The sequence below is a fragment of the Saimiri boliviensis genome, chromosome 10, assembly GCF_048565385.1.
Source record: "Saimiri boliviensis isolate mSaiBol1 chromosome 10, mSaiBol1.pri, whole genome shotgun sequence".
Classification (NCBI taxonomy): domain Eukaryota; kingdom Metazoa; phylum Chordata; class Mammalia; order Primates; family Cebidae; genus Saimiri; species Saimiri boliviensis.
This window is the reverse complement of record NC_133458.1, coordinates 88,261,334-88,282,629: the sequence shown is the minus strand read 5'-3', so window position 1 is coordinate 88,282,629 and position 21,296 is coordinate 88,261,334. Positions and strand designations below refer to the sequence as shown.

General features: G+C 39.1%; 1 protein-coding gene across 1 annotated transcript in view; it reads right to left on the bottom strand.

Annotated features, from left to right (window-relative positions):
* DNAH11 (dynein axonemal heavy chain 11) overlaps positions 1 to 21,296 on the bottom strand; it is a 396,587-nt gene that overhangs the window by 274,380 nt on the left and 100,911 nt on the right. Inside the window, exons 21-25 of the mRNA XM_074379604.1 lie at positions 17,111 to 17,269; positions 15,825 to 15,908; positions 13,496 to 13,654; positions 10,498 to 10,620; positions 9,630 to 9,752 (exon numbers count right to left, since the gene is read on the bottom strand). Coding sequence (XP_074235705.1) covers positions 9,630 to 9,752; positions 10,498 to 10,620; positions 13,496 to 13,654; positions 15,825 to 15,908; positions 17,111 to 17,269 — 648 coding nt within the window. The remainder of the gene's footprint in view (positions 1 to 9,629; positions 9,753 to 10,497; positions 10,621 to 13,495; positions 13,655 to 15,824; positions 15,909 to 17,110; positions 17,270 to 21,296) is intronic.

Sequence of the window (21,296 nt, the reverse complement as noted above, 5' to 3'; positions counted from 1 at the left end):
AAGAGAGAATCAAGAAGAAATAAAAGGTATGAAGAGATGAGTAAAGAGACTGATTCAATACTAAAATATTTCCCCTCAAAAGAAAGGCCTAGGACAGGAGGGCTTCATGGTGGAATTCTGCCAAACATTTCAAAAAGAACTAATACTAATTCTTCTCAAACTCTTCCAAAACACTGAAGGAGAAATATTTCCAAACCCACTTTGTGAGGCCATCATTATCCTGAAACCAAAGCCAAACGACGACACCACAAGAAAAGGAAATTAGAAGCAAAAATGCCTGATGAACATAGATTTTTAAAATCCTCAGCCAAATACTAGCAAACTGAATTTAACAGTATATTAAAAAGGATCATCCACTATGATCAAGCGGGATTTATCTCAGGAATGCAACGATATGCAAATCAATAAATGTGATACACCAGATTTATGAGAATAAATAACAAAACCATATGAACATCTGAATATATGCAGAAAGGCATTTGATAAAATTCAGCATCATTTCATAATAAAAACTCCCAAAAAATTTGACATAGGAAGAATGTACTTCAACACAATAAAGGCTGAAAAGCCCACAGCTAATATACTCAACAGCAAAAAATCAAAAGCTTTTCCTCTAAGATCACAAATAGGACAAGGATGCCCACTCTTATGCTTCTATTCAATACAGTACTGGAAGTTCTATCCAGAGCAATCAGACAAGAAATAAAAAACACTCAAATAGGAAAGAAAGGAGTGAAATTGTGTCTGTTTGCTGATGACATAATCTTTAGAAAATCCTAAAAACTCCATCCTAAAACTGTTATAATAAAGGAATTCAGTAAAGTTGTAAGGTGCAAAACCAATATACAAAAATCAGCATTTTGTTTTACCACCAACTATTTGAAAAAGAAATTAAGAAATCAAATTAAGAAATCCCATTCATGATAAGTAACAAACAATAAAATAAAATAAATTTAACTAAAGGACATGAAATATCTGTACAATAAGAACTACAAAACATTGATGAAAAATATGCAAACAATACAAATAAATGGAAAGGTATCCAGTATTTAAAGTTATCACAATATTTAATATTGTTAAAAAGTTCATAGAGCCTGCTATTGTACTACATGCTATTGTGTCTCAAAGCTTATGTGTTGCTAACTTAATCACCAATGCAACAGTACTTGAGGTGGGACCTTTAAGAGGTATCATGAGGGCTGTGCTCTCATTAGTAAATTAGTGATATTAAGTAAGTGGATTCTTATCAGTCACCAAAACTTTTAAAGAAGAAAAAGCATGCAAAAGAAAGTGGATTCCTTATCATGATTGGGTTTATTATAAAAGTAATTTCAACCTTCTCTTGCTCTCTCATGCCATGTGACACCTTCTGCCATATTATGACAAATGTTATGTCCATGTTATGGTTATAACATGTTATGACCAAAGGGCTGCAGAGGGCCCTCACCAACTGCAGCCCTTTGGAACAGTGAGCCAAATAAACTACTGATCACTGTAAATTACATAGTCTGTGGTATTCCATTGTAGCAGCACAGAACAGAGTAAAACATCACCAAAGAGATCTAGAAATTCAATGCAATCCCTATCAAAATTCCAATGTCATGCTTTCCAGAAATAGGAAAAAAAAAAAAAAAAAAACCTAAAATTTGTATAAATTACAAAACACCTAAATCAGCCCAAGTAATCTTGAGCAAAAAGAACAAAGCTGGAGGCATCACACTATCTGACTTCAAAATCTATTACAAAGCTGTAGTGATCAAAAGAGTATGGCACAGGTATAAAAATAAACACACTGACCCACAGAACAGAATACAGAGCTCAGAAATAAAATGACACGTTTATCATCAATTGATTTTGAACAAAACTTCCAAAAACAAACAATGGCAGGCGTCCCCAAACTTTTTACACAGGGAGCCAGTTCACTGTCCCTCAGACCATTGGAGGGCCACCACATTCTGTGCTCCTCTCACTGACCACCAATGAAAGAGGTGCCCCTTGTGAAGTGCGGTGGGGGGGGGCGGCTAAATGGCGTCAGGGGGCCGCATGCAGCCTGCGGGCCGTAGTTTGGGAACGCCTGCACAATGGAGACAAGACAATTTCTTCAATAAGTGGTGCTTTGAAAAGTAGATATTCACGGGCAGAAAAATGAAGCTGGACAAATTATCCCACATCATTAAAAAAAAAAAAAAAAAAAAAAAAAAAAAAAAAAAAAAAAACCCACAATGGATTAAACACTGAAATGTAAGAAAAAGCCATAAAACTAGGGACCTGCTCTACAACATTGGTCTGCAAAAAGATGTCTTGAATATGACTTCAAAAAGTACAGGCAAAAGCAAAAAGAAAGAAATAAGACTGCATCAAACTAAAAAGCTTCTGTACAGCAATGGAAACAACAGAGCAAAGCTTACAATGCATAGATTGGGAGAAAATATTTGCAAACCACAGATATAATTAGGGCCTAATATTCAAAATAGATAAGAAACTTATCTCAGAGACAAAAAATCAAATAACCCAATCAAAAAAAAAATGGGCAAAGCACCTAAACAGACACTTCTCAAAAGGTGACTTACAAATGACCAACAAATACTTGAAAAAATGTTCATCATCCACGATCATCAGGGAAATGCAAATTTAAACCACAATAATATATCACTTCACACCTGTTAGAATGGCTATTATCAAAAAGACAAAAGATAAGTGTAGGTGAGAGTGCAGAGAAAAGGGAATCCTTTTGCAAATACAGCTATTATGGAAAACAGAATGGAGGTTCCTCAGAAAACTCAAAATAGACTTACCATTTGATTTGGCAATCCCATTTCTGGGTATATACCCAAAAGAATTGAAATCAGTAGCCTGAAGACCTATCTGTACTCTCATGTTCACTGCAGCATTATTCACAATAGCTAAGATATGAAAGCCACCTAGGTGTCCATTATGAGATGAATGGATAAAGAACATATGGTGTATAAACACAATGGACCACCACCCAGCCTTAAAAAAAGAGAAAATCCTGTCATTTGCAACAAAATGGATGATCCTAAAGGATATTATGCTGAGCAAAATATGCCAGGAACAAAAAGACAAATACTACATAATGTCACTTATATGTATAATCTGAAAAAGTTGAACTCTTAGAAGTAAAGAGTAGAATGATGGTTACCACACTGTGGGGGAGGGGCAAAGAGGTGCTGTTGTTCAAAGAGTACATTAAAATTTTCAGTTAGGAGGAATATGCTTTAGCAATCTATTAGTTGGTGACTATGATAAATAACGCACTGTAGAGAAGCAATCTAAGACGGCCAAATAGGAACAGCTCCAGAAAGTAGTTCCCAGCGAGAGCGGCACAGAGGCTGAGTGCTCACTGCATTTCCAAACAGGTTTTCACTGCCCACAGACCAGGAGATTGCCAGCTGAAAAGCACCACAAGTTTTCAGTGCAGCGGTTTGAGCTAGTCCTTTGTCATTGGTGCAAAGAAACTCACACAAGCCAGGACACCTGGGAGAAAGAGCTGCCCATTCAACTGAAAGGGAGGGGGCTAAGACAGCCAAGGGATCTGGCTCTGTGGGCGGGTACCACCTCCACAAAACAAGCAATCTGAAATGCTCTAGATTGAGACTTTTGGAGCAAGTGCAGCTGGACCCAGGACTGTCCAGTGCGGAGGGGCGGGGAGGGCATCCCCCACTACCGAGGCAGTCTGCCATGACCGAGGCAGTTTACACAGCAGGAGGACAGAGCCTGCAGCAGCTCAGCAATGCCTCTCCTGGCAGACTGTGAATAGACTACTCTGTGCAGGGCAGGGCATCTATAAAAAAAAGTCAGCAACACAACAGGGACTTATAAATAAAGCCAACCTTCCTATGACAGAGCACCTGGGAAAAGAAGTGGTTATGAGTTCAGCTGCAGCAGACTTAAAGGTACCTGCCCAGCAGCTCTGCAAGGAACAGTGGAGCTCCCAGCACAGCACCTGAGCTCCTATACGGGACAGACTGTCTCCTCAAGCAGCTCCCTAACCCCTGTATACCTAAAGAGACACCTCATAAAGGGGAGCTTAGGCTGACATCTGGTGGGTACCCTTCTGGGATGAGGAGAGCAGAGGAAAAAACCTGCAGCAACCCTTGCTGTTCTGCAGCCCCCATGGGTGATCCCCAGGCAAACAGGGTCTGGAGTGGATGTCCAGCAGTCCTGCAGCAGAAGAGCCTGACTGTTAGAAGGAAAACTAAGAAGCAGAAAGAAATAGCTTCAACATCAACAAAAAGGATGTCCATTCAGGGACCCCATTGGAAAGTCACCAACTACAAAGACCACAGGTAGATAAAACCACTAACATGGGAACAAACCAGTGCAAAAAGGAGGAAAACACCAAAAACCAGAATGCCTCTCCTCCTCCAAGGGATCGCAACTCCTCACCAGCTAGGGATCAAAGATGAATGGAGAATGAATCGGATGAATTGACAGGAACAGTCTTCAGAACACGGGTAATAACAAACTACTCAGAGCTAAAAGAACATATGCTAACCCAAAGCAAAGAAACTAAGAACCTAGAAAAAAGGTTAGATGAGATGCTAAGTAGGATAAACAGCTTAGGGAAGAATATAAATGACTTGATGGAGCTGAAAAACACAGCACAAGAACTTCGCGAAGCATACACAAGTTTCAATAGCTGAATTGAACAATCAGAAGAAAGGGTATCAGAGATTGAAGATCAACTCAATGAAATAAAATGAGAAGGCAAGATTAGAAAGAAAAAAGGGTAAAAAGAAATGAACAAAGCCTCTGAGAAATATGGCATTATGTGAAAAGACCTAATCTATGTTTGATAGGTGTACCTGAATGTGATGGAGAGAATGAATCCAAGCTGAAAAACACTCTTCATGGTATTATACAGGAGAACTTCCCCAACCTAGGAAGCCAGGCCAACATTCAAGTCCAGGAAATACAGAGAACACCACAAAGATATTCCTCAAGAAGAGCAACCCCAAGGCACATAATCATCAGTTTCACCAAGGTTGAAATGAAGGAAAAAATGCTAAGGGCAGAAAGAGAGAAAGGTTAGGTTACCCACAAAGGGAAGCCCAGCAGATTCACAGCGGATCTCTTGGCAGAAACTCTACAAGCCAGAAGAGAGTAGGGGTCAATATTCAACGTGCTTAAAGAAAAGAACTTTCAACCTAGAATTTCATATCCAGCCAAACTAAGCTTCCTAAGTGAATGAGAAAGAAAATCCTTTATAGACAAGCAATTGCTGAGAGATTTCATCACCATCAGGCCAGTCTCACAAGAGCTCCTGAAAGAAGCACTAAAAAAGGAAAGGAACAACCAGTGCCAGCCACTCCAAAAATGTACCAAATGGTAAAGGTCATCGACACAATGAAGAAAACGTGTCAACTAACAGGCAAAACAACCAGCTAGCCTCAAAATGGCAGGATCAAATTCACACATAACAAGATTAACCTTAAATGTAAATGGACTAAATGCCCCAATCAAAAGACACAAACTGGCAAATTAGATAAAAAGTCAAAACCCATCGGTGTGTGCTGTATTCAGGAAACCCATTTCATGTGCAAGGACACACACAGGCTAAAAGTAAAGGGATGGAGGAAGATTTATCAAGCAAATGGAGAGCAAAAAAAGCAGGAGTTGCAGTTCTTGTCTTTGATAAAATGGACTTTAAACCAACAAAGATCAAAAGAGACAAAGAAGGGAATTACATAATGGTAAAAGGATCAATACATCAAGAAGAGCTAATAATCCTAAATATATGAGCACCCAATTCAGGAGCACCCAGGTTCATAAAGCAAGTTCTTAATGACCTACAAAGAGACTTAGACTCCCACATAATAGTGGGAGACTTTAACACTCCACTGTCAATATGAGACAGAAAATTAACAAGGATATCCAAGACTTGAACTTAGATTTGAATCAAGTGGACCTAACAGACGTCTACAGAAATCTCCACTCCAAATCCACAGAACATACATTCTTCTCAGCACCGCACGGCACCTACTCTAAAATTGACCACATAATTGGAAGTAAGTCACTGCTCAGCAAATGCAAAAGAATGGAAATCATAACAAACAGTCTCTCAGACCACAGTGCAATCAAATTTGAACTCAGAAATAAGAAACTAACTCAGAACCACAAAACTTCATGGAAACTGAATAACTGGCTCCTGAATGTCAACTGGATAAACAATGAAATGAAGGCAGAAATAAAGATATTCTTCCAAACCAATGAGAACGAAGACACAACATACCAGAATCTCTGGGACACATTTAAAGCAGTGTCTAGAGTGAAATTTATAGCAATAAATGCCCACCAGAGAAGTGAGGAAATAGCTAAAATCGACACCCTATCATCAAAATTGAACGAGCTAGAGGATCAAGATCAAAAAAACTCAAAACCTAGCAGAAGACAAGAAATATCTAAGATCAGAGCAGGACTGAAGGAGATAGAGACACAACAAATCCTTCAAAAAAATCAATAAAACCAGGCACTGTTTTTTTGAAAAGATCAACCAAATAGACCAGTAGACAGATTAATACAATAGAAAAGGGAAAAGAATCAAAGAGATGCAATAAGAAACGATAAAGGGGATATCACCACGGATTCCACAGAAATACAAATTACAATCATAGACTACTACAAAGAATTCTATGCACATAAACCAGTAAACCCCGAAGAAATTGATAAATTCCTGGACATTTGCACCCTCCCAAGCCTAAACCAGGAAGAAGCTGAAACCTTGAACAGATCAGTAACAAGGGCTGAAGTTGAGGCAGCAATTAATAGCCTATCAACCAAAGAAAGTCCAGGACCAGATGGGTTCACAGCTGAATTCTACCAGACATACAAAGAGGAATGGGTACCATTCCTTGTCAAACTATTCCAAACAATACAAAAAGAGGGAAACCTTCCCAAATCATTTTATGAGGCCAACATCATACTGATACCAAAACCCAGCAGAGACTCAATAAAAAAAGAAAACTTCAGGTCAATATCCATGATGAACATAGGTGCAAAAATCTTCAATAAAATACTGGCAAACCGATTGCAACAGCACATCAAAAAGCTTATCCATCATCATGAAGTAGGCTTCATTCCGGGGATGCAAGGCTGGTTCAACATATGCAAGTCTATAAACATAACCCACCACATAAACAGAACCAAAGACAAAAACCACAATTATCTCAATCGATGCAGAGAAGGCCTTCAACAAAATTCAACAGTGCTTTATGCTAAAAACTCGCAATAAACTAGGTATCGAAGGAACATCTCAAAATAATTAAAGCTATTTACACAAAAACTGGAAGCACTCCCTTTGAAATCTGGCACTAGACAAGGATACTCTCTGTCACCACTCCTATTCCATATAGTATTGGAAGTTCTAGCCAGAGCAATTGGGCAAGGAAAAAAAAAAGGAATATTCAATTAGGAAAAGAGGAAATCAAATTGTCTCTATTTGCAAATTACATGATTGAATATTTAGAAGACTGTATCATCTCAGCCCAAAATCTCCTTAAACTGACAAGCAACTTCAGCAAAGTCTCAGGCACAAAATCAATGTGCAGAAATGACAAACATTTCTACACACAAATAACAGACTAACAGAGAGCCAAAGCATGAGCAAATTCCCATTCACAATTGCTACAAAAACAATAAAATACCTAGGAATAAAACTAACAAAGGATGTAAAGGACCTTTTCAAGGAGAACTACAGACCACTGCTCAAGAAAATAAGAGAAGACACAAAGAAATGGAGAAACATTCCATGCTTATAGTTAGGAAGAATCAATATTCTGAAAATGGCCATACTGCCCAAAATAATCTATAGATTCAATTCTCTCCCCATCAAGCTACCAATGACCTTCTTCACAGAACTGGAAAAAACCACCTTAAACTTCTTATGGAACCAAATGAGAGCCCACACAGCCAAGACAATCTTACGCAAAAGAATAAACAAGAGGCATCATGCTACCTGATTTCAAACTATACTAAAAAGGTACAGTAATCAAAAGAGCAAAGTACTGGTACCAAAAGAGAAATACAGAGCAATGCAACAGAACAGAGGCCTTGGAGGCAATGCCACACATTTACAACCATCTGATCTTTGACAAACCTGACAAACCAATTGCAATAGCACATAAATGGTGTTTGGGAAAACTGGCTACCAGTGGGCATAAAGCAGAAACTGGACCCCTTCCTGACACCTTACACGAAAATTAACTCCAGATGGATTAAAGACTTAAACATAAGACCTTAAACCTTAAAAACCCTAGAAGAAAACCTAGGCAAAAGCATTCAGGACATAAACATAGGCAAGGACTTCATAACTAAAACACCAAAAGCAATGGCAACAAATGCCAAAATAGACAAATAGGACCTAATTAAACCCCAGAGCTTCTGCACAGCAAAAGAAACAATCATTAGAGTGAACCGGCAACCAACAGAATGAGGAAAAAATTTTGCAATCTACCCATCTGACAAAGGGCTAATATCCAGAATCTACAAAGAACTAAAAGATGTACAAGAAAAAAACTAACCCATCCAAAAGTGGGAGAAGGATATGAACAGACACTTTTCAAAAGAAGACATATATGAGGCCAACAAGCATATGAAAAAATGCTCATCGTTACTGATTATTAGAGAAACGCAAATCAAAACCACATTGAGATACCACCTCACACCAGTTAGAAGAGCAATCATTAAAAAATCTGAAGACAACACATGCTGGAGAGGATGTGGAGAAATAGGAACACTTTTACACTGTTGGTGGGAGTGTAAACTAGTTCAACCACTGTGGAAGACAGTGTGGCGCTTCCTCATGAACCTAGAAATAGAAATTCCATTTGACCCTGCAATTCCATTACTGGGTATATACCCAAACAATTATAATCATTCTATTATAAGGACACATCCACAAGTATGTTCATAGCAGCACTGTTTACAACAGTAAAGACATGGAACCAACCCAAATGCCCACTAATGACAGACTGGACAAGGAAAACGTGGCACATATACACCATGGAATACTATGCAGCCATAAGAAACAATGAGTTCGTGTCCTTTGTAGGGACATGGATGAATCTGGAAACCATCATTCTCAGCAAACTGACACAACAGAAAATCAAACACCGCATGTTCTCACTCATAGGCAGGTGCTGAACAATAATAACACATGGACACAGGGAGGGGAGCATCACACACTGGGGTCTGCTGGGGGTGGGCAAGGAAGGGATAGTCGGGGAGTGGTATGGGGAAGTCAGGAAGGGATAACACGGGGAGAAATGCCAGATGTAGGTGACGGGGGATGGAGGCAGCAAACCATATTGCCATGTGCATACCTATGCAACAATCCTGCATGATCTGCGCATGTACCCCAGAACCTAAAGTATAATTAAAACAACAAACAAAACACATTATGTTTCAAAATTCCTAAAAGAGTAGATTTAAGTGTTTCACCACACAAAAAAATATTAAGTATATGAAATGATTGTTAGCCTGATTTCATCATTCCTCATTGTAAACATGTATCAAACTATCACATTATATCCTATAAATATATACAATTATTTGTCAAATAAAAATAAAATTAAAAAATAAAAAATCTGCAATAAAAATATCCATCTTACTTGGTTGTGCTCTAGAGTTTCAAAAAGTTGTTCGTCAGACTTTAGTAATGGAACGCCCGTTTGATAGTGAACCTCATAAGAAAACTCCATGGTTGCCCAGGTCTGACTGATTTCAGTAATAACCTAGTAATCAAAGATACAAATTAATTTATGTGCACAAAAGTTTAATTGAGAATTAACATCTCAGCTATTATCTGGAATTAATTTTTTTTTAATTTTCAAAAATGCAAACTGGTATCAAATATCATTGGCTTCAGTTTTTTTCCTCCAAATAATTCATGGTGATGGGGCTTGAAGAATGAATTTTATTACATCAAAGGAACCAGAATCACACTCATATCAAACATCTATTGAATATGTTTATCATCCCTAACCAAAATAGAATTTGAGAGCAGGAAAGCACTTAAATGATTACCTAAATATTTGGTAGACATTATTCACAAATTAGCCAGCATGAAATAGGTAATGTCTTAAATGTAAATCTCAATCTTTTGTGTGAATCTGGGTAAATAAATTACCTCTTTATACCTCAGTTTCTCCATCTATAAAATAGAGATACTATTACTTACCTCAGAGGATTAAATGGGTTAATATAAATAAAGCACTTAGAGTGGTGCTTGCTACAAAATAAAGGATATGTAGGTATTTTCTGCTCTAATCATCATCATCAACAGGACCAATCCTCCTGTTTTACTGTGGCTTAGAACGATTCTAGTTCCTGCTCATTCCACACCTCATGAACAGCAAGGAACAAACGGATTCATCTGCCCAGCCTCCCAGGACATCAAAAGTACTCTTCTCTAGGTTGGATTTTATGCAAATACCCAGAATTAGCTGAGCAGAAATGACCCAGCCCTGAGGACACTACCTTCTCAGTCCCCAGCTCTTTCACCGCTTTGTCCACAATCCTTCGGACATCATCTTCCACGCTGTGTAACTGCAGTGCTAACAAATCTGCCAAAGTGGTGGCTTCATTTATTAAAAACTTGACCTGATTGGGGAGAAAGAAAGGTGGACTTTATATTCCACATATATTCATGGTTCCTTTTGCCTAATGGCTGGTGAAATGAATCTTAAATACACTCAAGTCAGGTGCTGAGTACTTCTCTAGTCTTCAAAGGTATGGACAATCTAAGACATTCCTTTTTAACTCACAATTCCTGAGGAGTCACCTGCCGGAAGCAAGAGCCACAGTTTAGTCACATTTGTGCTATACTACTGTGTTTCACATCTTTCCCTTGTCAGCACGTTTTTATGTCCTTTGCCCACAAAACCAATTTTTTAAAATTTATTTTTTTGCTTTCTAACTCACATATCAGCTCAGCTAAAAACTCATTTTTAAAGAGAATCCCACTGTTCATTTATTTTAATTTGCTTGAAATCCCAGGAATCAAGTAGTAGCTTGTCTTTTCTTCCTAAAGAACCCTACTCACTGAACTTAACTTCCAGCTGCCTCCATGATTTAACCTAGTTTTATCAATAATTTAATCTTAGCTCCTTGGCAAAAAGGACTCTTACTCATAATGTCATTATTCATATTTACCATGCGAAAAAAATTCTCATTTGTTTCCACACTGTCTTGTGAAAATCACGTCCCTCCTCTCCCCAATATTTGGTTAAGACATCCTCAGCTCTTAGACACACCCAAACTCACTCATGTCTCCTGTAAGTGAAGAGTAGAGCAAGCTACATGATTGCAGGAAAGTCATTTTCTTTCCTGCTTTTACTAGCAATATCCAGAATCTGCTTCTTGGAAGTGGCCACCTTCTGCCCCTCCCTACTCTCTTAACATTCCTCAGCACCATCCACCCCTCTGCAAAAAAGGACCAAATGCCCTAGTTTGCTAAGGACTGTGGGGTTTCTAGGAAGTGGGTTTCAGGGATGTGAGACTTTCAGTGCTAAAAGCTGAACTGAAAAGTCCTCAGCAAACGAGATGAGTTTGCCAGTCTATCTCTGCATCAATTTTGGCCTCACTCCAAAGCTGATGGGAGCCTGGGAACCAGGAGCCAGGAGCCAGGTCTGTCCTTGACAAAGAATGAGCAGAGAGGTCTAACAGGCACCCCCTGATTAGCTGTGCAACTCATGTACTGAATACCAGCCCACATGACAAATGGAGAAAGAAGCTAGCCTCTGCACCGCTGTCCTGGGGACAGCCTGGAGGAGGGTGCCTTTTTCTGCAGAGCAAATTGTCTGCAGAGCAAATGACTTTTTCTAGCTGGCAAAAAGGCAAAACATAGGCAAGTAGAGGCTATGTGAGGCAAATTTTACTGGCAGAAATATGAAAAAGGGATGGGGAGCAGGGCACATAGTCTACTACACATTCAAAGATTCGATAAAAATTTTCTGAATGTGCAAATTAATTACAAAGTCTAATTAGCCAATGTCTAAAAGACTGTGAAAAATACAAGAATGCCAATAGCTTCAGAGACCCATTTACTAAGTACTTACTACACATTAGGTCCTTTATATGTAAAATCATGCATCGCCTAACAATGGGGTATGTTCTAAGGAACATATTGTTAGGTGATTTTTGTCACTGTGTGAACGCTATGCAGTGAATTTGCACAAGCCTAGACAGCATAGCCTACTACGCACCTAGCATATATGGAGCGTAGTAGGCTATCTAGGCCTATGCTCCTGGGCTGCATACATATACAGCACATTACTGTACTGAACATTGCAGGCAATTGTAACACAGTGTTATGTATTTGTATATCTAAATATACTTAAACATAAAAAAGCTACAGTAAAAATACACTATCTTTTTATGGGACTACTACTGCATATGTGGTCCAGCACTAACTGAAATGTCATGTAGTGCGTGAGTATGTGTATATATGTGTGTGTGTGTTTTATATATATGTGTATATATGTGTGCATATCTATGTATTTTTATATATCATACATACATATATGTGTGCATGTGTGTGTGTGTGTGTGTGTGTGTAAAATTTCCAATTTGGTCACCCAGGCTGCATGGGAAGTATTATATTTATTTTATAAAAGAATCAACTGGGATAAAAGGAACAGGTAACTTGCCCCGGATCCCAGAGTTGCTAAGATATAGGGTTAGAATCACAAAGCCCAGGCTGTCCCCATGACTCCACAATGCCCTTGTCCCTGTTTTCCTACTCTGCAACTCTCCTTCACAACCTGAGAGCCTTTCTTCAGTGTTCCCCTCAAACTCTTGATATGCTTAATCAAAATACATACACTAAACTTCCTGTTATATATTTTAAACTCATAAAGGTCGCCTTCCCCCAAAATTAAAGTGTATGGTTGTTACATTTGCTTTTCAATAGATACAGAAAGGGAAGAAACCAGAAGCTCAAGCGGCATGGATGCATGAGAAGCCACTATATCCTGCAATAAAATCAAAATCATCAAAAGACTATGAAAAAAATGCACTATTATTAAATGAATTATGGGTGAAAAAGAAATCACAATTTCAGATCCTTTTTCTCCATAAATTCACTATTATACCTTCTGACCCTTTTCATAGTAAGATTCTTTGCAGCCATCTGGTGCTCATTAAAATGTTTTCATATTATCTCACTCCTTGCAAGATTCGTCTAATGTGTAAGAGCAGAGAGCATCCCTTCTCATTTTATTACTAAAAAGCAAAACTCAAATGCAAGAGGTTAAGTGACTTGCTTACGGTCACGTAGCCAGTAAGAGAAAAAAGTGGGGAGCAAGTGCTAGGACCTTGGCCATTAGGTCCGCTGGTCCCCTCTCAAAGAGCCTCATCTCTTGCATTTGACTAGAGACCCTTTCATCAATTACAGTTCATCCCAAATTATGCAGACCAAAAAAATAATACTTTACAGTCACAAAAATATTCAATTAGTGAGACTTAGGATACTGACCCCAATAGCCTTCATCAGCTGCTGCCAATGCCTGTCCCTGAGGGCAGGGCTCTGTAACTCTGTGACGGCCCTCAGGGATGCTGTCATGTCCTTAACTGTGCCTTCCAGGCCTGTGTAAGCATCCCAGACACGGACTTCCTTGTCGAGTGACCAAATTTCCTAAAAAAAAGTGGAGGAAAAAAAACCTAGCTCCCATGATATAACAACACAGTATGTGTATGTATATATATGTATATATATATATATATATATATATATATTTTCTTTTTTTTTTTTTGAGACGGAGTTTCACTTTTGTTACCCAGGCTGGAGTGCAATGGCGCGATCTCGGCTCACCGCAACCTCCGCCTCCTGGGTTCAAGCAATTCTCCTGCCTCAGCCTCCTGAGTAGCTGGGATTACAGGCATGCGCCACCACGCCCAGCTAACTTTTTGTATTTTTAGTAGAGACGGGGTTTGACCAGGATGACCAGGATGGTCTCGATCTCTTGACCTCGTGATCCACCCGCCTCAGCATCCCAAAGTGCTGGGATTACAGGCGTGAGCCACCGTGCCCGGCCTAACACAGTATATATTAATAATTTGCCTCCTTTGGAACAATAAAGATACATTTCCCAACTCCTGGATTAGAGAAGAGTGAAAGCATTTGAATTCCTAGGCCAAGGACAAAAACCAGAGAAAAGGAAAGGAAATGTACACTCACTTGTACATTACAAGCCCACTTTGTGCAAGCCACCTGGGTACATTGCGTTCTCATTCACAGTATCTCATTAAATGTCCCCTGAGGAAACATAGGTAAGTAACAGAGTTCACAGGACATGTCCAATAAATAATGTTTCCTCTATAAACGTAAATAAACGGCAATAGACTGTTACCAGATTACTAAGACCTCGTTTGGAATACCTCAGTCATTTAAACTGTAGCCTTGGAATGCTGATTACCACTGAGTGTCTGTTCCTTGAAACTTAAATATTTCATCATCTTAAAAGGCTGAATAGGGCTCTTGACTTGGCTGGTCCTCCTAGCCCACGAAACACCAGCAATTGTGAATGAGAAAACCCATAAGAAAACAACTAGAACTTAGCACGATATAAAGGACAATGTTAACTGCTTTAAAAATACATATATCCTCAGCTGAGAGTGGGGGTTAAGTTTTCACTCTGAAGTGAAGTAAGTGAATGCTATAGGAGAGAAGCAGAAAGAGAATATAGAATGTAGAATGAGGTACAGTGACTCCATGACATCCAAAAGAATCAAAGAACATTTTAGTTTGGGTCTTTGGGACTGGCATAATATAGGAGACAATACAGGTGAGAGTGGGAAGGAGGTGAGGCAAGGAAGCACTGGGGTGGAAAAAAAGCAAATGGGCCTGTCACTTTTTTTTTCTTTTTCTTTTTCTTTTTTTTTTGAGACAAAGTCTCACTCTTGTCCCCCAGGCTGGAGTGCAATGGCGCGATCTCCGCTCACCGCCTCTCCAGCTGAGACAGGAGAATTGCTTGACCTCTACCTCCCAGGTTGAAGCAATTCTCCTGCCTCAGCCTCCGGAATAGCTGGGATTACAAGCACCTGCCACCACGCCCAGCTAATTTTTGTCTTTTTAGTGGAGAAACGGTTTCACCATGTTGGCCAGGAGGGTCTGGAACTCCTGACCTCAGGTGATCCGCCTGCCTCGGCCTCCCAAAGTGCTGGAATTACAGGTGTAAGCCACCGCAGTTGGCTGGCCCAGTCACTTTCAACTGCCTTTCACTGATAGGCATTTTGGCTTCATCCAAAGACGCTCTTTCTTTGGAGGGCATGCAGCTATGCAGTATAGACCTCAAAATTCCAATAGGTAACAAATTCCAATAAGCTCAGTTCTGTATATGTTGAGCCCTCTTGGGGTTCCAGAGTCATTAGTAAGAACGAAGATCATAGTATTCTGTATAGATACAGAGGTAGCATACTCCTATTAGTTTTCCCAAATTCTAGAACCAAAAGGTACCTTTTCAAATACAAAATCTTCATGGTTGCTAAGGAAAGAAATCAAAAGCTTTTGGAAGTCTGAGCGCTCGGCCCTGATAATGTTCCTCTCTGCTCTGGGAAGCAGTAGGAAGCCCATGATTAGAGCTGCTTCTCATAAATTCATTAACCCTAATATGCTTCTATCAACTCACTCACAGCCTTGATTAGAAGTGCAACTGGCTAAGGGTGAAAAGAACACTGTCTGATATGAGTGTGCTAGAAGTAAATGAGTACACGCAGCCCAATACACCAGATACTAGGTTAGCGAAGAGGGAAGGAGGTGGTGCTGAGGAAGATAAATTGTTGTAATAGACAGTTACGGAACTCGCCTTGGCAAACCTTCTGAGTTCTACATCCATCTGTTCCACATTAATCTGTCTCCACTGGGTTTTAGTCCAATTATCAATGCTTCTCTGAAAACGCACAAGCAGATAAAAGTGTCAACAACATTTGGTGAAAGCAAGTCTCTGCAGCAAAATACATAAACTGATGATACACAGTAACTCTATCATCCAGTGGAAAGTCCATTTTTTAAATATTAACTGCACTTGTCAGAACTTCCCTAGCACCAAAACAAGAAAGTTGTCAGAACGTGTCAAGCTAAAGGCGAAAACATTAATTTCTAGTAGTAATGATAAATTCCACTCACATACCATCATTATCACTTAATCCTGTGTACTTTGAATAAATTGATAATTATTAAATAACAGACTTTTATAATTCTACTTGTAACAAAATAAGCTTTCATATGACAATTTTCATCCATTATAAACAAAATTCTCATTAACCATTTCTTGACCATATTTTCTATCTTGTTAATATATTTCTATATGGCTTTCAGCTTAAAAGATTATAGAGCTTCTTGCAACATGCCTCGTTCCATAGAACTTATTTTTTCACTAAAGTTTTTAACTTAACCACATACAAGTTATTTTTTGTAAGGGTCTGTTTGTATATGTCCAAGTACGTAAATATAAGAATAGGTATATGTATGACTTGGTATGCAGAGATAACAACATATGTAATATATACATTTATATATTAATTATTTTTGAGACGGAGGCTGGCTCTGTTGCCAGGCAGGAGTGCAGTGGTGCAATCTTGGCTCATTACAACCTCTACCTCCCAAATTCAAGTAAATCTCCTACCTCAGTCTCCAGAGTAGCTTAGACTACAAGCACTCACCACCACGCCCCATTAATTTTGGTATTTTTAGTAGAGACGGGGTTTCACCATGTTAGCCAGGGTGATCTTGATCTCCTGACCTCATAATCCGCTTGCCTTGGTCACCCAAAGAGCCAGGATTACAGGTGTGAACCACCATACCTAACTTATTATTTTTATTTATATTCTATGCAATCTCCCCCAAAAGATCTGAGGCAGTCAGCTTATTATACAAAGCTTCATCCTGAACTAAAAATAAAAACAAGTGGTATGCATAGAAGAATCATCCACTAACAGAGATATATGAACTCTAATTTGGGGCTGGGGCAGGGATCTAACTTCCACATATTTCAAGCATTATAAAACCCAAAGAGAATACTACGGACCCCAAAAACTGCATATATGAAAGAACTCCTAAATAAAAAGCATGTTTTGAAAAAGCACATCTTACTTGAACATAAATAATGACATCCCACAGTCCCTTGAGCAATTTTATTTCTTTTCGACACTGCTTCATTTGTTTGTACTCTGGAAGAGCCACTTCAAAAAGATGAGTAGATTCTTGCATCTGCAACATTTCTTCTTCTAATGCCTCAAGCTCTTGATTTGCCTAAGGCAAGAACATACACACCTGCATACAAACTGCCAGAGAAAGCGAAGACATGCAGTTCTGTAGCTCTGGTTATCTTGACATTTCAATCTTTGATTTTTAAAGGGAAAATACAAAGAAACCTGCAGTATAATTATTGGGAAAATGTTGAAAGCTTTAGAAGAGGTAGCTCAGCTACTCAAAAAGTGACAATAGACTACTACAAAACACAGTAACTTTAACAATATTCTCCCTATGCACTTATTTTAGCAAAAGTTCTTCTGCACCAGATTTCTCTGAATGCAATTTTTCCTCTTGGTTTTTGTACCAAGAGCAGGGGAATTTGCTGAAGAACAAAAGGTGGGGCTCTAGAAACTTCCACGTAAGAATAAGTTGTCTTTTTAGTGATGACTTACTTTATTTAAAAAAAATACTTTCAGATTTAAAAAATACCCTATAGATTATCAATAATACCAAATGCACTCAAGGTAATTTGTGAAATAAAGCACAAAGCAAAAAACACAGCTCAGTGTGAAAACATCACAAGACTATCTTCGCTAAGGTTCACTTATATACCCCATCTACATAGAACAGTTTACATTTTACACCAAATATAAATGCTGACACGTTCTTTCATGATAAACTTTTTTTTTTTTTTTTTTGAGACTGAGTCTTCCTCTGTCGCCCAGGCTGGAGTGCAGTGGCACAATCTCAGTTCACTGCAACCTCTGCCTCCTGGATTCAAGTGATTATCCTGCCTCAGCTTCCTGAGCAGCTAGGATTACAGGTGCGTGCCACCACACCTGGCTAATTTTTCTATCTTTAGTAGAGACAGGCTTACCATGTTTGTCAGGCTGGTCTCGAACTCCTCACCTTGTGATCCACCTGCCTTGTCCTCCCAAAGTGCTCGGATTATAGGCATAAGCCACTGCGTCTTTTTTTTTTTTTTTTTTTTTTTTTAATTAACAAAAAGGCACTATGTTTACATGGTAAAAGTTCAAGTGTACAGAAGTGTTTGCAGGGCAGGAAAGCAATTGTGCAGTTTCACTCTCATTCGTCTGGATGCTGTTTCTGTAATTCCCAATTCTGTGCTCAAGCTGCTCTTTCTTGATTGATCAAGTTTAGACAATATACTCGGTTACAACTCGATTTGCAAAAGAAGGATTTGACTTTGTTTTCCACTCTCTATTTTCTCAATCCTCCTCCCAAGATTCAACAATTCTACAGCTTTAGTTTCTCTGAAGTTTAAATATCTATACTTATGCTTTTCTGTTCCATCAGCCTTCAACTTTTTTTTTTCTTTGTTTTTTTTTGAGACAGAGTATTGCCCTGTTGCCAGGATCCAGGCTGGAGTGCAGTGGTGTGATCTCGGCTCACTGCAACCTCCATCTCCTGGCTTCAAGCAATTCTCCTACCTCAGCCTCCCTAGTAGCTGGGACTACAAGCGCACACCGCCATGCCCAGCTAATTTTGTATTTTAGTAGAGATGGGGTTTTACCATCTTGGCCAGGATGGTCTTGATCTCTTGACCTCATGATCGACCGACCTCGGCCTCCCAAAGTGCTGGGATTACAGGCGTGAACCACTGCGCCCAGCCATGAACTCCTTTTTCAATTTACAAATAAAAATTGCATATATTTATCACATACAACATGATGCTTTGAAATATACATTCCCTTTGAAAACTGGCACAAGACAAGGATGCCCTCTCTCACTGCTCCTATCCAACATAGTATTGGAAGTTCTGGCTAGGGCCATCAGGCAAGAGAAAGAAATAAGAGTATTTGAATGGGAAGAGAGGACATCAAATTGTCCCTGTTTGCAGATGACATGATAGTATATTTAGAAAACCTCATCATCTCAGCCCAAAATCTCCTTAAGCTGATAAGCAACTTCGGCAAAGTCTCAGGACACAAAATCAATTTACAGAAATCACAAGCATTCCTATACACCAATAGCAGACAAACAGAGAGCCAAATCATGAGTGAACTCCCATTCACAATTGCTACAAAGAGAATAAAATACCTAGGAATACAACTAACAAGGGATGTGAAGGATCTCTTCAAGGAGAACTACAAACCACTGCTCAAGGAAATGAGAGAGGACACAAACAGACGGAAAAATATTCCACGCTCACGGTTGGTGAGAAGCAATATCGTGAAAATGGCCATACTGGCCAAAGTAATTTACAGATACAATGTTATCCCTATCAAGGTACCATTGACTTTCTTCACAGAATTGGAAAAAAACCACCTTAAACTTCATATGGAACCAAAAAAGAGCTCACATAGCCAAGACAATCCTAAGCAAAAAAACACAGCTGGAGGCATCACGCTCCCTGACTTCAAACTATATTATAAGGGTACTGTAATCAAAACAGCTTGGTACTGGCACCAAAACAAGAGATATAGACCACTGGAATAGAACAGAGGCCTTGCAAAGAACGTCACACAACTACAACCATCTGATCTTTAACAAACCTGACAAAAACAAGCAATGGGGAAAGGATTCCCTGTTTAATAAATGGTGTTGGGAAAACTAGCTAGCCATATGCAGAAAGCTGAAATGGGATTCCCTTACTTACACCTTACACAAAAATTAACTCTAGATGAATTAAAGCTTTAAACGTGATGCCTAACACCATAAAAACTCTAGAAGAAAACCTAGGTAATATCATTCAGGACATAGGCATAGGCAAGGACTTTATGACTAAAACACCAAAAGCAATGGCAACAAAAGCAAAAATAGACAAATGGGATCTAATTAAACTTAAGAGCTTCTGCACAGCAAAAGAAACCATGGAGTGAACCAGCAACCCACAAATGGGAAAAAATGTCTGCAATCTACCCATCTTACAAAGAGCTAATATCCAGAATCTACAGGGAACTTAAACAAATTTACAGGAAAAAAACAAACAATACCATCAAAAAGTGGGTGAAGGATATGAACAGACACTTTTCAAAAGAAGACATTTAGGCAGCCAACAAACATGAAAAAAAGCTTATCATCATTGGTCATTAGGGAAATGCAAATCAAAAACACATTGAGATGCCACCTCATGCCAGTTAGAATGGCAATCATTAAAAAAATCAGGAGACAGATGCTGGAGAGGATGGGGACAAACAGGAACATATTTACACTGTTGGTGGTAGTGTAAACTAATTTAACCATTGTGGAAGACAGTGTGGCGATTCCTCAAGGATCTAGAAACAGAAATACCATTTGATCCAGCAATCCCATTACTGGGTATATACACAAAGGATTGTAAATTATTCTGTTACAAAGACACTTGTATACCTATGTTTATTGTGGCACCATTCACAATAGCAAAGACTTGGAACCAACCCAAATGCCCATCAATGATAGACAGGATAAAGAAAATGTGGCACATATACACCATGGAATACTATGCAGCCATAAAAAAGTATGAGCTCATGTCTTTGCAGGGACATGGATGAAACTGGAAACCATCATTCTTAGCAAACTGACACAAGAATGGAAAACCAACCACCACATGTTCTGACTCATAAGTCAGTACTGAACAATAAGAACACACAGACACACAGAGGGGAACATCTCACAATAAGCCTGGGGGAGGGAGGCTAGGGGAGAGATAGCAGGGGCTGGGGGGATTGGGGAGGGATAGCATTAGGAAAATAACTAACATAGGTGACAGGACAATCGATGCCACAAACCACCAGCATGGCACATGTATACCTATGTAACAAACCTACATGATCTGCACATGTACCCACATGTACCCCAGAAGTTAAAGTATAATAAATGAATTTTTTAAAAAAATAAAGGAAAGAAAAATCTACACATTGTGAGGTTGGGCACATGCCTATAATCCCAACACTTTAAGAAGTCACAGTGGGCGGATCACTTGAGCCCAGGAATTTGAGACCAACCTGGGCAATGTGGCAAAATCCCATCACTATTAAAAAAAGAAAAAAATAGCTGGGCATGGTAGCATGTGCCTATAGTCCCAGCTACTTGGGAGGCTGAGGTAGGATAATGATCTAAGCCCAGGGAAGGTTGAGGCTGT